At 46.0% G+C, this 19,168-nt stretch overlaps 3 protein-coding genes across 8 annotated transcripts in view; 2 read left to right on the top strand and 1 right to left on the bottom strand.

The window, feature by feature from the left end:
* The first annotated feature begins 701 nt into the window (after positions 1-701).
* On the top strand, positions 702-11,083 carry SIRT5 (sirtuin 5). Of its 4 annotated transcripts, XM_041118291.1 has the most exons (10): positions 941-1,065; positions 1,148-1,286; positions 3,835-3,968; positions 5,507-5,732; positions 7,290-7,377; positions 8,343-8,396; positions 9,334-9,457; positions 10,409-10,524; positions 10,858-10,950; positions 10,981-11,083. In XM_041118291.1, exons 2-9 carry the CDS (start codon positions 1,172-1,174, stop codon positions 10,931-10,933), a joined length of 933 nt encoding a protein of 310 aa, XP_040974225.1. In that variant the 5' UTR covers positions 941-1,065; positions 1,148-1,171; the 3' UTR covers positions 10,934-10,950; positions 10,981-11,083. The 4 variants fall into 4 exon arrangements, with proteins under 4 accessions (XP_029897508.1, XP_040974225.1, XP_029897509.1 ...); XM_030041648.2 differs by lacking the exon at positions 941-1,065 and adding an exon at positions 702-792 and having other exon boundaries at positions 10,858-11,083; XM_030041649.2 differs by having other exon boundaries at positions 10,858-11,083.
* Positions 7,051-15,271, top strand: NOL7 (nucleolar protein 7). Of its 2 annotated transcripts, XM_030041652.1 has the most exons (9): positions 7,051-7,056; positions 11,284-11,456; positions 11,569-11,629; positions 11,719-11,777; positions 11,930-11,961; positions 12,989-13,100; positions 13,800-13,921; positions 14,002-14,079; positions 14,852-15,271. In XM_030041652.1, exons 1-9 carry the CDS (start codon positions 7,051-7,053, stop codon positions 14,923-14,925), a joined length of 717 nt encoding a protein of 238 aa, XP_029897512.1. In that variant the 3' UTR covers positions 14,926-15,271. The 2 variants fall into 2 exon arrangements, with proteins under 2 accessions (XP_029897512.1, XP_029897513.1); XM_030041653.1 differs by lacking the exon at positions 7,051-7,056 and having other exon boundaries at positions 11,232-11,456.
* The window catches only part of RANBP9 (RAN binding protein 9), a 40,967-nt gene continuing 36,814 nt past the window's right edge, over positions 15,016-19,168 (bottom strand). For both annotated transcript variants that reach the window (XM_030041646.1, XM_030041647.1), the window contains exons 12-14: positions 17,899-18,050; positions 17,096-17,207; positions 15,016-16,690 (exon numbers count right to left, since the gene is read on the bottom strand). In XM_030041646.1, coding sequence (XP_029897506.1) covers positions 16,560-16,690; positions 17,096-17,207; positions 17,899-18,050 — 395 coding nt within the window. In that variant the 3' untranslated portion in view covers positions 15,016-16,559. The remainder of the gene's footprint in view (positions 16,691-17,095; positions 17,208-17,898; positions 18,051-19,168) is intronic.

Below are 19,168 nucleotides of genomic sequence, written 5' to 3'. Positions count from 1 at the left end.
GGTTATATGATCTATACGTGCCAGAGAAACCTAAACGAGCCAACCTAGTTTTGTGCTGTACATGTTTCACATAACCCGTGCTGTCGTGACTTCTGTTATTGTTGAAAGCCCTGTACTTTTGCAGACCTCCCATCTTAACGTGCCCTGTCCTGGGTTAGTGTAAGGCTAGGAGGAGCGTATCTAAAGAGCGTGATGGGGTAATGTGGAAATCCAAGCATTTTAGTTGATGTGCTCCTCAAGCTCTGGTACATAAACACAGAAGCAGTTTTTCTATTAGTAATGTTAGACTAGTAGTTTGCTGTCTTGAACTTTGTAGTCAGTGGAATAACACCGTGGCGATAGTTCAACTGGAAATTGGTTTTGGGTTTTTTTTTTTTTTTTAATATTACCTTAACCAGTGTCTAAAACAGGTTAAACGTCGTCTTGACAGAACAAACCTGTCATCTCGCTGGTTTCCCCGGTCCAGCCCTCTCCCGTGTTTTAGGGACCTCTTCGTCTGTTGAGCTGGTAATTTACAGAATTCAAAGGGAAAAAAAAAAAAAAAAGTGTAAAATCTCAGATTGACTGAAAAGGACTAGAGCTGTGGGCTCCATCCATCTCCCTCCTGCCTTCACACAGTTAACGGCAGCTCTTTTAACAGCGGGGGGGGGGGGGGGGGGGGGGGGGGGGGGAAAACACGAAACCGGGGCGGAGCGGAGCGAGGGACCGGCCCCCTCGTGAACCCGGGGCGGGACGTGCGGCGACGCACGCTTCGGCCTCAGCGCCGTGCCACCGCCGGGCTCCGTCGCTGAGGTAAATACCTACGGCGGGGCGCGAACCCGCGCCTACCGGCTTTCACCGGGGGTCGGGAAACCGCGCGGGCGGACGGAGACGCGCCGGGGGCGGGAGGGGGGGTGAGGCGGCGGCGAACGCCGCCGCCTCACCCCCCCTCCCGCCCCCGGCGCGTCTCCGTCCGCCCGCGCGGTTCCCCTTCGCCCTTCTGCGGGCGGGCAGCTGCACGTAGGCTAGCTACCGGCTGGGATCGCCGTCGCTTTTACGTCAGGGAGTAAAATTTAAAAGAGCGTGGTGCGAGTTAAACATCAGGGCAAATCGGCGGCGGTGCGTTTTCGTACGTGTTTGAGGTTTATTGTGATTTATTTCTCCTCAGGTCGCGTACTTCCGAGGGGTGCTGATGAGTCTCTTCCAGCTGACTGCTAGAAGGTTGGTTTCTCAGGCGTATTGTGGACTTAAGGCTGCTGCTTCAAAGAAACAGAAGGTTTGCTCGGAAATGGCTCGTCCCAGTTCAAGTAAGGCACCTATTTGTTTGCGTTGGTACCCCGCGCGGGTTTTTAAGCTGGCTTTGAAATTCTAGAAGGTTTTGTGTAATAGGTGAAATCTACAGTTTAATTCAAAACGTTTAGAAGAGCGTGAAGTTGATTATTTTTTTTCCTAGCTGCTAAAATTTGTCTTCTGTGTCTGTATTCCGTATAGTTCCAGAAACCCTCGCGTCGTTGCAGTCAGCATGATTGCCTGGTGACATGTCTGTAGTATTTATAATTTATGCACATAAACATACACTGGTTAATTGCTTTTCCTTTTCATAATCCTAATGGGTAATAAAACTTACTGCTCATTTCTTTGTACAAGAATTATGGAGGGCCTCGAGCATTTGTAACGACTCAGGAGCAGGGCATTGGGTAACCCCAGGAGCCCTGTTCAGTCTAGTAGTAGTAAATATCCTCTTTTTTGTTTGTTTGAGGGTTTTCTGGTTTTGTTTTTTAATTTGAGGATATGCCTTAACTTGAAAACTGCGCAGAGAACTTCACAGGTGTAATAGCAAAACCCCTAACAGTTGGGAGGCCAAGGTGCACTTGCTTTTTCTGCCATCTTGAGCATCAGCGTTTGGCTGCTGTCTGAGACTGGAGACTAGACTAGGAGGACTTCGGGCCTCATCTTTACATGTTCAAGAGCTTGCAAGGCTGCTGCAAAGGTTTGCAACAGCAGGTGGGGCATCAGAATTGTAGTTCTCTGCCCAGTTCTACAGCTCTTGTGCTGTGGGTCTTGGGATTTCTCCAGTGATAGTCTCTCCTTATAAAAACTTACTTGCTTTTGGTATTAAAAAAACCAACCAACCAAACAAACAAACAAAAAGCCCCCATGTAGTAAATTGTGAAGGTTGGTGTTGTGATCAGCTGCTCAAAGTTCAGCTGGAGGCCAGTCACTAGTGGCGTACTGCAGGAGTCAATACTGGGGCCAATACTTTTTAATGCCTTCATTAATGATCCGGATGATGGGGCAGAGTGCACCCTCAGCAAGCCTGCAGATGACACAAAGCTGGGAGGAGTGGCTGATACGCCAGAGGGTCGTGCTGCCATCCAGAGGGACCTCAACAGGCTGGGGACGTGGGCTGACAGGAGCCTCATGAAGTTCAGCAAACAGAAATGCCAAGTCCTGCGCCTGGGCAGGACCAGGCACCAGGACAGGCTGGGGCCAACCTGCTGGAAAGGCCCTGGGGGTCCTGGTGGACGCCAAGCTGACCATGAGCCGGCGATGAGCCCTTGTGGCAAAGACCACCACCAGCCTCCTGGGCTGCACTCGGCAGAGCATCTCCAGCAGGTCGAGGGAATTGATGCTTCCCCTCTGCTCAGCCCCGGTGAGATGCACCTGGAGTGCTGGGTCCAGTCCTGGGCTCCCCAGTACGAGGGAGACGCGGACATGCTGGACAGAGAGTCCAGCGAAGGGCCACAAAGATGATTAATGGCTTGGAGCATCTGACATAGGAGGAGAGGCTGGGAGAGCTGGGACTGTTGAGCCTGGAGGAGACCAGGCTCAGGGGCATCTTATCAATGCATAAAAATACCTGATGGGAGGGAATGAAGACAAGGCAGACTCTTCTCCGTAGTGCCCAGTGACAGGACAGGAGGCAACGGACACAAATTAAGGCATGCAAGGTTCCATCTGAACACAAGAAAACACTTTTTTTACTGTGAGGGAGGTCAAACACTGGAATGGGTTGTGCAGGGAGAGGTGGTGGAGTCGCCATCCTTGGAGATACTCAAAAGCTACCCAAGTGGACAGAGTCCTGGACAGTCTGCTGTGGGTGACCCTGCTTGAGCAGGGGGGGTTGGACTAGACGATCTTCAGAGGTCCTTTCCCACCCCAGCCATTCTCTGATTCTAAAATATGTTGCTTTGAAATTCGTATCTGAGGTAAACTGGAAGAGAATTTTTTTTGTGTCTCTGTAGCTAACCTGTTTCTTTTTAATCTTGTTTTCACTCTTAGAAAAACATAAAGGAAATTTCCCATCTTTTTCCCAAGTTATTTTACCATGTGGGGAAAAACGGAGGGAATATACATTCAAAAATAGAAAATACAGTTGCAAACCTAGAAAAGGGCCAAGACTGACTCAGAAGGAAATGAGTTTTCCCAAATTACCTTAATTTTGAAGGTGATACTTCGTAACTAAATGTAAACTTTTTTCATCTTGGGATCTTACCTTACAATTAGGAAGCAAACTGTTCTTGGGTGGTGGTGGCAATAGTTATTATCTAGGTAGCGTCTAGTGTGGGGTTTTAGTTTAAGGCTCTGTCTTTCAAATATTGAGTGTATTCATAGTTGAATACATGTTGCTCTACTGAGCTTGCTCATGTGCATTTTTGAGGATCTCCAGGAGCTGCCCTTCAAATTCCAATATACAGAAACTCAGAAACAAATTAGTATTCTGAAATTGAAGTCATGGGAGGTGTACGTGGAAGACATTTCTGGATGCATAAGTTTGCCAGCACTGTCTGTATGGCTTCTTATAAAAAAGTATAAGTGTCTGAACTGCTGTTTGTCTTTCCTCCCCACGCATAGATATGGCTGATTTTCGAGAAGTGTTTGCCAAAGCAAAGCATATAGCTATTATCACAGGAGCTGGTGTTAGCGCGGAGAGTGGAGTTCCAACCTTCAGAGGGGCTGGAGGTTTCTGGAGAAAGTGGCAAGCCCAGGTACGTACTGGTGGCACGTGTCTGCATGGCTGTGCTTCTCTATACCATCAGGTAGGTGAGCGTGAAGGGTCAGAAGAAGCTGGGTACCTTAGAGGGTGGAAGCGCTCCCACGGTGGTATGGCAGGGACAGAGCTCTCCTGACAGCCCTGTCTGCAACTCTTACCCGTGCCCTGGGGGTCTGCTTTGTGCAGCTGCAACGTCTTGCCCGTCGTTTGGTTTATCAGTTGTTTGGGAAAAACAATGTTCTTGCAGACAGCTCTGGGTCTTTCTACCATCCTTGTTTTCTTGCTGCCTTGCAGCTTAGCTGTTTGCTCATCTTTTGACACCCTCACTGTTTTCCTACCTTGCGGGGCCTTTCCTGCTCTAAACTCTTAAGAACCTTTTACCAAAATAAGACAGAACCGATGATACCGACTAGTTGTTTTCTTTTAATCTTGGTTTCTCATAATACTCTTTAAAAATGTTTTAGGAATTTTTTTCTTTGGGGGCAGAGTTCCTCACAGTCTCTAACTCTCCCACAAGCTCTGCCTCTCTTGCTGGCGTGGATCTTGCCAGTGTTGGGAGCCACGGGGGTGGGAGAGGAGGTGGAAGCAGACACTGAGGGGGTGGAGCGGTGCAGCAGCGAGCACCAAAATATGCGAGTTGTATAGGTGCCTGGTGGGTCTGATCCTGTGTGGTGCTGCAGAAGTTTCAAGTAACCATCAGACTGTCAGTAACTGCTACCCCACACTGCAATCACGTTTGCTTTCTTTATGGTTTTTAATGACAGCATTCATGAAAGACTTCAGGAAGTTAAAAAGGGGTCAGAGAGATGAGTTTTTCAAGATGGTTTGAATCTAAAGATGCGTTTTTTTCTTTCAGTGACTATCAAGTCAAAAAAAGCATGTGTGTGTATAAATGCCTGGTCCTTCTGCATCAGAAAGCTTGCATTCAGCGTTTTTATATCAGTAGAATTGTGCATTGAAGCATTAGACTGAGCTACTCCTTATTTTAAAAAAAGGCAAAATTGAAGTTAGTGTGGAAAGTATAGCTTAGATTTTACTGGCACATAAAAGACAAGACTTTGATTTTGACAATGGCTGTAATTTGGCTTGTGTTACACTTAAATTAAGGCAGAAAAGAAATTGCTGGCAAAGGAAATATATCCACGCGATGCTGAGTTTTATGGCTACTGTGGAAAAGAGGGGTTTGAATGCCAAAAATCGTGTGCATTGAAATATCTCATCTTCCTTTGTGCTGTACTAAACTCCTAAGCTTGGTAGGGCAGCACAGAGTAAGGTCCGAATGCATTATGTAAAACCACGTACCATGCTATTGATACTGGTTTTTTCCTCATTTGATAAGGTACTTTGACTTGTCATCCTCGTAAGGGCAATTGAACTACATTCTTGTCCACTGCACCTGGTTATAAATAATCTGCTTTTGATTATCTTGTTATGCAGGTAGCAGTGTAAATGGCAGTAATCTAGCGGGCTTCATCTGGGGAGGGGTTTTTCCTGCCATTTCGTTGGTAGGATGAATTGTTATGTCTTTTCCAGGAGCTGGCTACTCCAGAGGCTTTTGCGCGAAACCCTTCTCGTGTATGGGAATTTTACCATTACCGCCGGGAAGTGATGTTGAGTAAACATCCAAATCCTGCACATATTGCCATTGCAGAGTGCGAAAGGCGACTGAGCAAGCAAGGAAGGAGTGTTGTGGTCATTACTCAGAACATTGATGAGCTACACAGAAAGGCAGGCACAAAGCACCTCTTAGAAATTCATGGTAAGAACCAGCTTACCTGCTACAGGTCAGCAGACTTGGCGGGGAGAAGACAGAGCAGGATAAGTACGGGGAGAGAAGAAATTTGTCTTTAAAATAATACTAATTTGCATGAAGTTATTTACAATACCACCCTGTTCTCTTTTGGAAGTTGTTTTGGGTACTCTGTAGCCTCTCTTTATTTCTCATCTTTCTTTTTTAATGGATTCTGACAGTACACAGGAACTGGTTCTCCGTTCCCGCTTGCTGGGTTTTGCCTCAGATCCGCTTGAATACATGTGGATAGTGACACTTGGCTGATTTCGCTTAGAAAAGGGGAAAAGAATCCACTGTGTGGTAGCGGTGGTGCCACACCAGTACTGGCACCTATAAAAGGTGTATTGGCAAGACTGGTCTCACCAGCCCTGGTGCTTTCCCTCTGTCCTGTCCTGTCCTTCAAAGACCCACCTGCGCGGTCCTTGGCTACAGGGGGAAGAAGGTGCTGGAAGCGGATGAGATTCCCTTACCCTTCTCTCCTCCACCCAGTAGCTCTCCCTCTCTCTTCCCTGTCATTAGTGGCATTCCTTGCTCCCTCCCTCTCTCCCACGAAGTGCCGGAGGAGCACAACACAGGTGCGGCGCGTGGGGGTCAGCGGGGCTTTTGGATCTGAGGAAATGTACAGGTGTGGAGAGAACAAGGTGGGGAAGCCCTTCTCCATCCTTCGAGGTGCCCCCACTCCTCCTTTCTCCACTCTGCAGGCCCTGCCACAGACTGAAAGTCTCCCAGGACAAAGTCCCATCCTGGTCCTCCAACACTATGATGCTTTTTAACTTAAGTATTACAAAAGGCTTAAATGGCATTTCCCACCGCTGCTTGGTGATCTGGACACAGGGAACCTGCAGAAATTTTTTTGCGGTTGTGGATCCAAAGATAAAGCCTTGGGTATAGTTTAATTTTAATTATCCTCATTCTTTACAAAATAGAAACAATTTTAAACTCTTGGCAATATTGCACATCTCTACAGCACGTTACTAATGCTACAAAAGTCTTGGGGTTGGGGAGTTTTACGTAAAACAGAACAGTGTTAACCAGCATATATTTTTTTAAGAAAATGTTTCTGATTTAAGGGGAAAAGCAATAAGCAGAAATCATCTCCCTCAGAGATATTTTAAATAATTATTTTCTTTTGAAACACTGCTACAAGGCTGTGTATTACTCATGTTGTGAGGTAGAACAAGGTGATAAATCATAGCTTAGAGGGACTGTTGCTGTTGTTTACTGCGGCCTTTCAGCTGAAAGGGCTGTGTCTGTCTTTGCTGGGCCTGGCCTGTGCTTAACGATGATGCTGGTCACCCTGGGTTGCTGACCAAAAGCGTGTGTAAGCACTGTGTAAATAGCATCTCGTTCATAATGCTGCCAGGTTTCAACACTTGGCTGTTACGTTCATGTAGTAAGTTACCCACAAGGTATAGTCTTCAAAGTCAAATAAAGGCTGTCTGGGATGAACGCAACCACTTGCTTGTACAGCCGTGCCTCAGAGCAGTTGCTTGATTCCTGATGTTTTCTCTTTGTGTGTTTCAGGTAGTTTATTTAAAACTCGATGCACCAACTGTGGAAATGTAGCTGCGAATTACAAGAGTCCAATATGCCCCGCACTGGCTGGGAAAGGGTAATACGTCTGCCTTGTAAACTCTGTGTTTTCTACTTTGTCTGCTGTTCGGTAGAAAAGGAGCCATTTTAGGAGTGTACAGGAGTTTCAGCCAACCACCTGATTTTCCTTTAGTAGTATTAATACTTAAATTTTACACAACTGTTTTGAAACGTGAGTATACTGTTTGGTAACTTCAGTGAGAGCCAGTGATACCGTTAAGTCCTGTGAATGAATAACTGTTAACCCCTAAGTTATCACAACATTATATATGTTTTAATTAGAACAATTTCAGATGGTCTGAAAGTCTTGTGTTGGACGTAAATTAATTGTACTCTTGGAGTATGTGTGTGTACTCCCATCCTCTTCACCTTCCAGGTGTTTTATTAAATTGGATGCTTAATCCTGTCATCACTTGATACATGGATTGTCCTCTTCTGCATCTCTTGAGCACCTCGTAGCTTTTGTCCTTCAACTCGTCAATCAGATTCTCATGATTACAGGTCTCAAAATACAGATGTGTGAAACAAGCAGGAGGGAAGCATCAGTCCCCAAGATTTCTGCAACTTAAAAAGTTGCAGAACAATCCTTCAGCCTCATTTTTCTAGCCATCCTCTTTCTTTCACCATTAAAAAAAGCGGGGGGGGGGGGGGGGGGGGGCGGACAGGACAGGCATACGCTCGTAGGTTTTTAGGTTCTTTTCCCCTTGTGTTTCACCAGATCTTTAGATAGCTACATAAATATTTGTTGTGCCTTTAACAGGCTTTGACCGGCTTACTACAGTTGCTTAGCTGGGATAATTGTGGACAAATGCCTGCCTGCCCTGTGTATGGTATTTTAGGGTTGTAGTAGGTGTTGGAAGTTGGCTGAAGTTGCAAACATTCATTCCTTGATTGGAGAGTGTGCTTTAGAGAATACTAAGTTTTTATTAATATATAAAGCGTGCTTTGTACGATTGAATATGTATTTCAATTTTGTAACTTCAGGGCTCCAGATCCTGAAACAGAAGAGGCTGTGATTCCAGTTGAAGACCTTCCTCAGTACGTATGGACCGCTTTGGTTTTTGCCGTTAACCTCATCGTGCTTTGCGCATGTCAAAGGCTTATATTACCGTTCACGTAGTTTTGGAAGGACATGGAGACATTCTACAGTAGAAAGAGGCGTGGGACTTTACCCCAGAGAACTGAGTCTAAAGTTACGGGGGACAGCAGACAACAGGAGTGTGTACTAGAAGTTTACCACGATGCTAAAGGGATCACATGTTAGTGTACTTGAGCATCAAGCTGAAACGTGCCTAAATTCATGGGTTTTGTAGTAAGTGGAGTAGGAGGAGAATTGCAGTAAGAAACAAAGTGCTACACAGTAAACGTTTTGTTACTTTGCAGGTGCTACCTACTGTTGTTAGTCATTCTGGAACACTGTGCTGGTGTACAGCCACTGCATAGTCCTTTGCAGGCATTAAATGTGCCACGGTGCTTTTTTATAATGGCTGAAGCTTTGCCTTAGCTAGCTGCAGATGCAAGAAGCCACCGTATTTTTCATCTGGTTCCTAAGGAAAAGAGGCTAATGCAATGCTTCTGTCTTTCAGTTCACTTTCTCCTTAAAAACCTGTTGGCCAGTTGGTTAAAGCTGGTGGAGGCCGAGGTCTGTAGCACATACTACGTTTTAAGTTTCATCCATTTCAGGAGCTGCGTGAGGGGGACACGATGAATTATCTGAGTTGAACAACTGTTCAGCCAACCGTTCTGTGTGGCAGGGCAGCATGTGTGTACTTCCAACACATGTGTAGCACAGCATCGGCTGCCTTCTGTCCAGCACGTGGTAGAGGAGGGTGTGGGGAGGGCTGTGAAAGAGAAGGGAGAAAGAGCGAGGGCAGGTGAGACATGCCCAAATGAGAATGAAAACTGCTTTGCCGTTTTGGAGCCTGAAATGTCCACATCAGCAGCTTAATGCTGTCCCTTTGTGATTTTTAAACAGGTGTGAGGAGGACGGCTGCAATGGGCTCCTCCGTCCCCACGTCGTGTGGTTTGGTGAAACCCTGGATCCTGACGTTCTCACAGAGGTTGAGAAGGAGCTTGATATTTGCGACCTCTGCTTGGTAGTGAGTGACACTTTTGTTACCTAGCCCCTTAACTGGCCGGGAAGCCACGGTGAAGAGGTTGCACCTCCTGGGTAAAGGAGATGTACTTGTACTTCCCCGAGGACACTAAAAGCCAGAGGGACTCCTGCATTAAGTGTAAAACAAGTAAGACCATGAAGTTTGAAAAGGAACTCTGATGAGAGACGTATTCTCATCCTAAATCCAAAACACAGTACTATACCAGCTACTAGGAAGAAAATTAGCTCTATCCCAGCCGTAAACCAGGACAATATACTGCTCAGAAGTTAACAGGTTCAGCATGTGTGCATCTTGCTCAGCTGACATCTGCGGTCTGCATTTAGTGTACACAGGTGTTAGAGTTTCAAGCGTTAGAGGTTAGCTAATATTGTTTAGCTGTTGAGTTTCTCAAACAGTGAAAAATACGATTATTTTGATGCTCAGTTTAAAAAAAGTGACCAAATGTTGTAAGAAGGTAGCTAGCTGTTGTCATGTGTTGCTTTTTTGGTGAGGTTGTTTACATGCCACGTAGGTTCCAGATCACTGACCAAACACTTGCTCAGAATATTGTGTACCCTTCACAGAATAATCTTGGCTAACAGAAGGAATGTCTTGTTTTGTTTTCCTGGAGGCAAAGTCTGCCATTTGGCATTTCTGCAATTTTTTTTTTTTCCATCTACAGTTATAATCCACAAACAGGCTTAGTTGGGTTCCATCAGAGAAACAATTCCCAATTCTTATGCTATGTTAGATGGCTACGTATGCAGTGACACTAAATCTATTGATTTGGTTTCATTTCTGTAGGGATCTTCCATGCTTCAGCGGGTTTTGCACATCCAGTGTTCTGAGAAGGGTCCTTACCTCGTGGGTTGGTTTGGTTTTGTCTGTTTAACTACTGGCCTGCTACACTCCCGTTTTGTTGGTTTTTTTTTTTTTTTCCCCCTGTCCCTGCAGGTCGGGACCTCCTCTGTGGTGTATCCTGCCGCTATGTTTGCCCCTCAGGTATCTGCCAGAGGAGTGCCAGTTGCAGAATTTAACATGGAAGCTACTCCTGCTACGAACAGATTCAGGTAAAGCCATTCAGTTGTAAACTAGCAACCTTTAGTCCCCCCCATCTTCACTGTCTTTTGCACTGAACTGCTAAACCGCCTAGAAAACTTTTAAACGAACACGATCTAGCCTTCTCCCCAGTGCTTAGGAAACACTGTTTTCTTCTAATAAGTAAGAAAATAGGGTTGTTCTTCCTTGGTGGCATGGGCTCACGCTGAAGCCCCAGGTGTGTTCTTCCAGGCGCGGAGCTGACGTCTGTCCCTAGGTCCTAGGCGGCCTACGGCCCCCTCCCTCACAGGCAGGACTGAGGACCGGGTCCTCGCCCGCCCCTTCACCCGGCTTCTTCCTTCCAGGTTCCACTTCCCGGGCCCCTGCGGGACCACCCTGCCGCCGGCGCTGGCCCGCCACCAGACCGAGATCATCTCCTGAGCACCTCGGACCGGGGGGGGGGGGGGGGGGCGGCGGCTGAGAGAGAGGAGGCGGCGGGTCTCGCCGGGCTGTCCCCGTGTCCCCCCCGCCCTTTCCCCCGCTCCCCACGGCAATAAACGGGCGGCTGGGGCCCCGCCGCCGCGAAGCTCCGGCCGCCGCCGCTCTCCCGGCCTCGTCTGTCAGCGGGCGGGCGGGCGGGCGGGGACGGACGAGCCGTTGGGCGCCAGGCGGCGTGCTCGCGCCGCGGGGCGGGGCCTCCCCGCAGGGTGGTGCCGCGCCGCGGAAGTCGGGGAGCGGCTTCCGGGAAGGGGGGGGGGCGGGAATGGTGTGAGGCGAGCGGCGTGAGGGAGGTGATGGCGGTGGCGCGGCGGCGGAAGGCGGCGGGAGGGGGTAAGCGCGGTCCGCCCGCCGCCCTCCTCAGCCCGCCCTCCTCGGAGGACGAAGCCCCGGAGGAGGTGTCCTTCGGCGTGGCGAAGGAGGCGGCCGAGACCGAACGGAGGCTCGTGGGGGAGGCGGTCCGGAGGTACGGGCACCCCCTCACCCCCAGTCCCAACCGCCGCAACGGCCACCCGCGCGCCAGCCTTCCCCCCCCCCGCTCCCCAGCCGCCCTGACGGCGCTTCCCGCCTTCCCGCAGGCACCGGGAGCTGCTGAGGGAGAAGCGGCGGCGGCGGCAGGAGCTGTTCACGGAGCAGAAGGTACGGTACGGCGGGGGCCGCCCCCGTCCCGTCCCGTCCCGCGTGTGTCGCCGTTCCGCCGCCCCGGTAACTCCGCTCTCCCCCCGCAGAAACGGAAGCTGCTCCCCGAGGCCCTGCTGCAGGAGCTGGCCGCCGCGCCGACCGACCGGTGAGGGCAGGGGGGGTGCCGGGGGAAGCGCTGCCTAGCCGGCGGCGAGCTCCTTCGGGTCCTGGCGTTGGGTCGGGGAGGACACGGGCTTCGAGTAAAGGAAGGGGGTGCGAACTGGAAAAGTAACCTCTTGCTTTCTCCTTCCCGCACAGAGGCGAAGGGCAGGCTGCGGCAGCTGACCGAGGTAGGCCACAGCTCGCTCTGCTAGAGCTGCGGCGGGGGAGCGCTCCGGAGCGGAGACCTCGTGAAAGTCTGAGACTTGGCGCAGGCTGCACGCGTTGTCTGTTGCCGAGGAAAAGCGTCTGAGGAAGAATCTAAAGAAGTCGCGTTTAATCCGATTCTCGCGACTTGTTACGGAAGTCGTTTGCCGTACAGTGATTTCCGTTAAAATAGCCCGAGGTGTTGAAGGAAATAACGTGCAGGTGTTATAATAGAAAAAGCAAGGATTACCAGAGGGAGATTATAACTTAAACAAATGCTAAATATCAAAGGCTGTTCCTAGATAGAGTTGTTAATCGCCTCGATGCTTCACATATACTGTGATTTAGTAGCATCTGTAAAAAATTAGGTAACTCTTTTCAAATTCTGAACCAGAAAATCAAGAGTCTAGAGTATTCATGACTGCTGTTTTCTGGCCCTCTTCATCTGTACTTCAGAGTACTTTAGAAAAAAAAAAAAGTGGTTTTTTTAAACAATTCTCTTATCCATACCTCACAGAATTATAGAGCTGGGTGGTGCAACTGCTACTTTTTCTTCCTTTTATTACTGTTTTAAAAAACACTTTTGCCATAAACAAGAGGTGAGCACAGGACGATGCTTTGAACACTCAGTCCTCCATAGCGGCGAGAATGAAGCCGAGGCTGGGCTCCCCTTTGCCTGTTACTCGTGGCTGTTGTGTTGCACTGAATTTTTGTCCTGTGATGAATCTTGTGTTGTGGATGCCAAGGAAGGGGAAGGCTGGCTAGCAGTACTCCGGGTGGCTCCCCTGAGGCGTGCTTCTTCCCCTCCCTCTTGCAGCCCTTCAGCGAGGGCAACGCTTTCTAGCTCTTGCTAGTCAGACCTTCTGAAAAAGGCCTGTTGGAGTTAACTAAAGGCACCTTATTTTTCACAGCCTAATTGTTGTTTCATTCTTGTTCCTTTTTCACTTACTTACAGCTCTTGATTCATAATGCTTGGGAAATTTCCTCTGTTTTCTATTAAATTTACTTCAGGTAAGCACCGTGGAGGTAGGGCTGTGAAGCAGAGACAAGGCCAGGCTGCGAAGCAGAGACAAGGCCGAGCCCAAAGGCGGGTGAAGAAAGACAAGCAAAGAAAGAGTGCCAGGTACGGCGGGAGCAGATGATGGAGGCTGCCTGTCCCTGGGCCTTCCATCTGCTTGCGAGGGGCCATCACAGCAGCTCTTCTGTCACTGTGTGGCTGCACTCTTCTTCACTTGGGCGTTCCCCCTGCTCTTCCTCTGATTGAAAGCGTATTTATGTGCTAAAAGCACCTTTAATAGGCCTCTGATACAGCACATTTGTAAAATATATATATATATGCACACACATACATATAAAAAAATAATCTATAAGTAAATAATTTTTATGTATTATGTATATGTAACTGCTATGAGGTAGTGACTGCTATGGGCAGTCATTAGCACGGCAGTAGAAGTTCTGTTCTGTGCTGCTACAGGTCTGGTTGTTGAGCACTCAATTCTTGCATTTCAGTCTTGTCTTTTTTTTTTTCCCCCTTTCTTTGTCACTGATGTCCCTGTAGAGGAATTGCACTAGCTTCTGGCAGGACTAGTTTGAGACTCCAAAGGAACCACTCGGGGCATGTAAAGGCATATGATGACAGGTTGAGAGTCTTGGTCCAGTTTTGTTTTTTTTTTTAATACTGCTACAAAGCTTGGCTTGACCATCTGAAACCAGCACCAGCCGCTGTTGTGCTCAGGCAGCAAAGCACTGACTGCCTAGTGTTATCTGTTGTTCTGGGTCCTGTAACTACGCTACAGGGATTTACATCTCTTTATTTAACTAGGTCAAAAGGAAACTATACAGCTGTGTGCTTAAAAGATCAGAGTATAACAGGCCTCCACCAACAGCTCGCCAAAGACTTTTTAAACACTCATCTCTATGGACCAGATGCCAACCGGGCACAGGGTAAGCAGTTTTCCTTAGGTGGGTCTGCTTCTAGATTTGTCTGGGTTAAATTTAGTAATTAACGCTCATCTCTATTTCAGCAAATGATTTTTTTTCCCTTGAAAACAAGAAAAACCCAGTTAAAAAAGCTGCAGTTCAGTTTGTGGACAAATCTTGGGGTGAGTATAAACAGTTATGTCAGTACTACTTTATGTATATGTGGTTTAAAAAGTACATTTAAAAAAAAAAAAGCTTTCCCATGTACGTTGCTACTTTTTAACTCACAGAACCCTATAGTAAGGGAAGGGCAGCAGGGCACTACAGCCTGAGTGGGCGTAGCAAGTGCTCCAGCGGGGAGGGTGTGCAAGACAGAACTTGAAAAAATTACTTCATTTTTGGTACATTGAGAAGCAGCATATGGGCCTAGAGCCATCTTTATTTGTTGAAATAAATACTTCACTAAGTGTTGTTTCAGCCTACAACCTCTGAGCTGTTGGAAGTCATTTCAGATAGATACATGTAAAACTTAAAGCAGGGATGCCAAGATCAAGAACTTCTGTGTGAGCACAGGGAAATAGCGGCCTGTTTCTCCTCATAAAAAAATGACGGTACAGCCACACAAGCACAGTCTGTGAGGCTCGTGGACACTAGAGGGCAAAAGTTACTGATCCTGAGCAGGCAGAGTCTGCTTCTCAGTTGTGCTTCAGAAGTGCAAGCACTGCTGGACCTGCTTCTGAAGGAGAGTGGTGCGAGTTGGTACCCCTGGCCGGTGGAAGTCCCTGTTGTATGGAAAAGAAAGATGATAGGAAGGTTCTCTCATCAGCTTTCCAGTCAGTTCTTTTCTTTTGTTCTGAAATGCTGCAGTAATCAATGGATTGCTGCTTCTCCAGTAGATGGGCTAAGAAAATGGTAACTAACTAACTGCTTTTTTTTTTTTTTTTTTTTTTTAAGGGCAAGAAAAAAAGGAGAGAGCAACAAGGTTTAAAAAAATTTGGCTTGCAACACAGATTAAAAAACAAGTATGAAGACTGCTTTTTCAGAAGATGCTATTAAGGACTTTTTTACTGAAAGTTAGTCTCTCAACACAACAAAGGTGGTTTTTTTCCCCACTTCTCTCCCATCATTGCTCTGCTTTCAGCACTAGCCAACAGCCACCAGAAGGCACTAACCTTCACAAACTGACTGACTTCCCTCTTCTTTTCCCTCCCTGCCCCCTTCAGAAGTGGCTGGGGAAGCTAAGAAACAGCTGGGCCAGGGCAGTGACTGTGTGTCCTTAATACTGATTTAGAACAGCTGGTGTTAAGAGCAGGCTTGTAGAGCTGCCTCCACAAGGCAGCTCCTTCGCAGAGAATAAAGATGAATGGTGTTGTACTTACTGTTCTGGATGCTGCATTTCTAATAGCAATCTATTATTCCTGCTTTTTCAGTTATTTGCATCTCTAAAGAAAGGCTGTATCCTAATATCAGAATCATTAAGTCAGCTAGCTCACACAGCAGGACACTTCTGCCCAGCCCGATGCCTACTTTCAAGGAATAAGGGTTGTTTTTCCCTGTCTCCAGGCAGTACTGAATAAGCTTCCCTCGATGCCTTGATTTTGCACTGCCAGCTAGGCTTGCTTTGGGGCAAGAACATTAAACCTTTAACTTTTGAGAGCCCAGCCGCTGCAGTGCTCTGATGCAGGGAAGTGGCATCCCCAGTTCGACCAGCAAGCCATCATTCTGAATTCACAGGTCTACATGAGAACCGCTGTTCTAGGGTAGAACTCTAGAACCAAGAAAACGTAGCATACAAGTCCATGCTACCATGTATGTAGAAGTAAGTTTTTAATGGCTGGTTAATTATGGTATCACTACATTTTATTGCAATATAGTACTATTTAAGCACTTTTAAAAATGCAAGGTGTACAAAGATTAAATTAAGACTGTAAATTGACTAAATATTTGGTTTTTATATAAATAGGTCATAACCACACTGTGTTGACATGTAATACTGTTATAATACAACAGTTAAACTGGTGAGTCTACACAACAGAAGCTGTCTGTAGTTAAACAAGGAAACAAAGTTGAAAAGACCATGTTAAAACAAAAAACTACTAAGATCAACAGGTTGGGATTGTAAGTAGCAACGAACATATTCACTCAGCTCCTGAGTAATTCAAGTTTTACAGTACACATTAAAAAATATCATTTCTTCCCATCAACACTATATATCCAAACCATCAGGTGTTTATGCATTTTGCAAATTACACTGATTGAACTATGTAACAATGGGGGTGGAGGTTGGCAAGTCATCCTGCTTGACGTTGACATCACCCACATGCTAATACATCCATGTTTTCTATTCTTCCGTCCCACCGCAAGGGAGCAGGATTTTTGGTTTGTTTTGGACAATCGTTTAAAGGATTGGTACTTGTCAATTTGGATGTCTGACATTATCAGTGATATTTTCAACTCTTAGTTGTCTAAGAGGTTTAAAGATGGAAATTTTCTCCTAACACTAAGTTAGAAATCATTTGCATCATGCTGTAAACTAGGAAGCAACATAAAGCGACAGACTTGTCCTTAGTACATAATTAAAATTCCAAATTCCAGTCAGCAGAGCTGGTCTACTTTCCATGTTGAATATGCCACACCACCTCTCAGATCTTCAAATGCATAGCTAGTGTAGGTAGTCTTCCACTGTGGCGAACGCGCAGGATCCGATTCCTGATCGAGCCATCAATCCTAGACACTGTGACGCTTGTCCCATGGCTAGGGCAAGCGGTGGTTGCTTTGGCAGATTGTGAGTCTCTGAAAAAGAATCAGTGGCAGTTAAAATACCTGATTAATTTCATAGGAATACACTGAAAGCTTCAATTTTAAGCTTGCCTAAATCATTCATTTCAGAATTCCTGTGTTTACTTGCAAAGTTTGCTCTTACAGCAAGACAGAGCAGGAGCAACAAAGCGACATTTTCAAATTCCCTGCATAGCACCATTATTGAATAGGCCCGTTCTTGCTTTGAGCAACGGCGACGACATCTGTTCCATTAATATGTCCCCTCCTATGCTAGAGGAGCGTACCGTAACATCGCTAGACTTTGTTAATCACTCAGCCAGCCCAGCAAACGACGCGTGGTGAGCAGCAGTGCTACCTGTCTGGAACGAAAGGCGCCCTGTACCGCGCGTGAAAACCACCAGCCCTTCCTTTCCTTACCTAGTATTGCACTATTAAGTACAGAGCACACAGGTTCTCTTTGTATCGGGTCAAGCTGATTTCCAACCGGGCTGCTCCAGGGATCTGAATATGCGAGTAAACTGAATGCATCCTGGGGAAAGATGATTTTTATTACATCTCAACAGCTGTATTCTACTAGTGAAAACAAGGACTGTTTTCTTCACCCATTTTGATTCAGAATCACAAAGGTGATTGTCAGTGTCCTTCATCAGTACAAAAGCATAAAAAGAAATTGTAACCAGACTTGTTCCATTTTAAGCGAGCACTGGTTTTCCCAACAGAAAGACAGAAGTGAGCAGTATTTTAGTAACCACTGAGGAAAGAGAAAACAGGCTGAAAATTGCATGCAGTCAGTCTTTGGCAGGAGAATTCTTTTTCAGAGCAGTCCCAAATCAAGGTAAACTAATTAAGACACAGAGTACTAAAAAGCGTTCTAGGCATCTGTATCAATCCTCTTTCTTGCAGTTCATTGATCCTTAGAGCTGCAAACAGCACTTTGATTCAAGAGGCCAAGCTACACGGTCAGAAATGAGATAGAGGGAAGTCCTAAATTCATATCTCTGGTTTTAATTGTGTTACAGTATGAAATTACCTTCCCTGTGAATGCGCTACACAGACAAGACAGGAGACAGCACTACACCACAGCTGATTAGAATACTGCTCTCAGACAAAAGAATTGCAGAAGTTAAAGCAGAACAGTATTGCAATGCCGCATGCTGTGCAAAGTTTCTGCCGGGCAGCAGAGATTCACCTTAACACCACAACTTCAAGATTAAACATACCTTGAGCATTTTCTTATTCGCTGTGTTTTTGCCACATTCTCTTCTTAGTTGCTCACTCATTGCTTGCAATTCTCTTCCAAAATGGATCATTCTTTCAATAGCCGCTTGGCTGCCACCACATAGCTGACGTCTTAACTGACTTGAATCTACTTCTGCAAAAATGATATCATCATCATCACCACTAATAGAGCTGACAATAACAATCTATGGATCTAGAGAATCTGCCCCGATTTCACTCAAAACACATCTGCCTTCTCAGAGAGAAAGCACGTTGGGCCAGAGACCTTGGTGTAACGTACTCCTACACCGAGCACTGCTGAATTGCTCCTTTATAAACATTAAGAGGCTTAGTTAACTAACATCAAAGGCTGTCTACACATGCTGTTTATTTTGCAGTAAGTTAAAAATTAACAACTAGACTATAAACCAAATTTTACCTTAAAATTTTATGGGAGTTTAAAATGAGTAACAACAGCAATAAAAGTCCGCACAGTTCTACCTTTTTAATTCTTTGGCATTGCACTTCTAAAGATACGCCAAATCCGGAACTGCTAATAGAGGGTAAAAACCCCTGAACTTCCCAAACAGCCATGATGGATGTTGCTACAAGACTATCATTTAGACTGTTCATACTCCTTGTAGAATATATTAGTGTAATAATTTGGACATTTCAGGCTTCTTTTGTAATCAAGCAGAACACTACAATCGATTTCTTTACTGGTTGCTACAATATTCCCCAATGCTACTGATTTTAAAAGATACTAATGCAGTTTATGAAGAGTAGATCAGCCCTTGGCTTCTCTGAAAGTTCTACCTTTTTTAAATTTACAACTAAAGCAACCTGTTAAAAAATAAAGCATCAATTCCTTGCCTTTTTTCATCAAAGGAATCAAGTTTTCCATCAGAATTTTGAGGTACACTTTAATTACAAAACCATTCTTCTTTCTGATTTTAACATTGCCATCTAGTGAAGTATTTTGACCACTATTTCAAATGAGGATTTATAAGTGGCCACTTTTTTTTTTTTCTTAGATGTGAGCGTATTGTGAGCGTATCACCTCTGGGAAAAAATCTGCCTACTTAACATTACATACACAGCACTAAGGGGTATATATAAATATTTCAAAAAGAAAAAAAAAAAAAAATCACCAAAAAACCACCAAACTCAAACTGTGGGGAGTAAACAATGTAGGTTGAGGAGCCACATTTCTTTTTTACAAAGGTGAAGCACCCACAAGTCTTCAAGCAGTGGTGTTTGTTGCTAGCTGCA

Source organism: Aquila chrysaetos, chromosome 18, assembly GCF_900496995.4.
Source record: "Aquila chrysaetos chrysaetos chromosome 18, bAquChr1.4, whole genome shotgun sequence".
NCBI classification, from domain to species: domain Eukaryota; kingdom Metazoa; phylum Chordata; class Aves; order Accipitriformes; family Accipitridae; genus Aquila; species Aquila chrysaetos.
The sequence above is the reverse complement of the archived record's forward strand: the minus strand, read 5'-3'. Positions and strand labels throughout refer to the sequence as shown.

What these genes read in the sequence shown, in the direction of transcription:
- SIRT5 (XM_030041648.2), top strand. Translation starts at nt 1,172, where the DNA reads ATGAGTCTCTTCCAGCTGACTGCTAGAAGGTTGGTTTCTCAGGCGTAT. An exon ending in AATGGCTCGTCCCAGTTCAA is followed by an intron (nt 1,287 to 3,834) that starts GTAAGGCACCTA and finishes CCCCACGCATAG; the next exon opens with ATATGGCTGATTTTCGAGAA. An exon ending in CCAGTTGAAGACCTTCCTCA is followed by an intron (nt 8,397 to 9,333) that starts GTACGTATGGAC and finishes ATTTTTAAACAG; the next exon opens with GTGTGAGGAGGACGGCTGCA.
- NOL7 (XM_030041652.1), top strand. An exon ending in AGCTGTTCACGGAGCAGAAG is followed by an intron (nt 11,630 to 11,718) that starts GTACGGTACGGC and finishes CTCCCCCCGCAG; the next exon opens with AAACGGAAGCTGCTCCCCGA. An exon ending in GTTTGTGGACAAATCTTGGG is followed by an intron (nt 14,080 to 14,851) that starts GTGAGTATAAAC and finishes TTTTTTTTTAAG; the next exon opens with GGCAAGAAAAAAAGGAGAGA.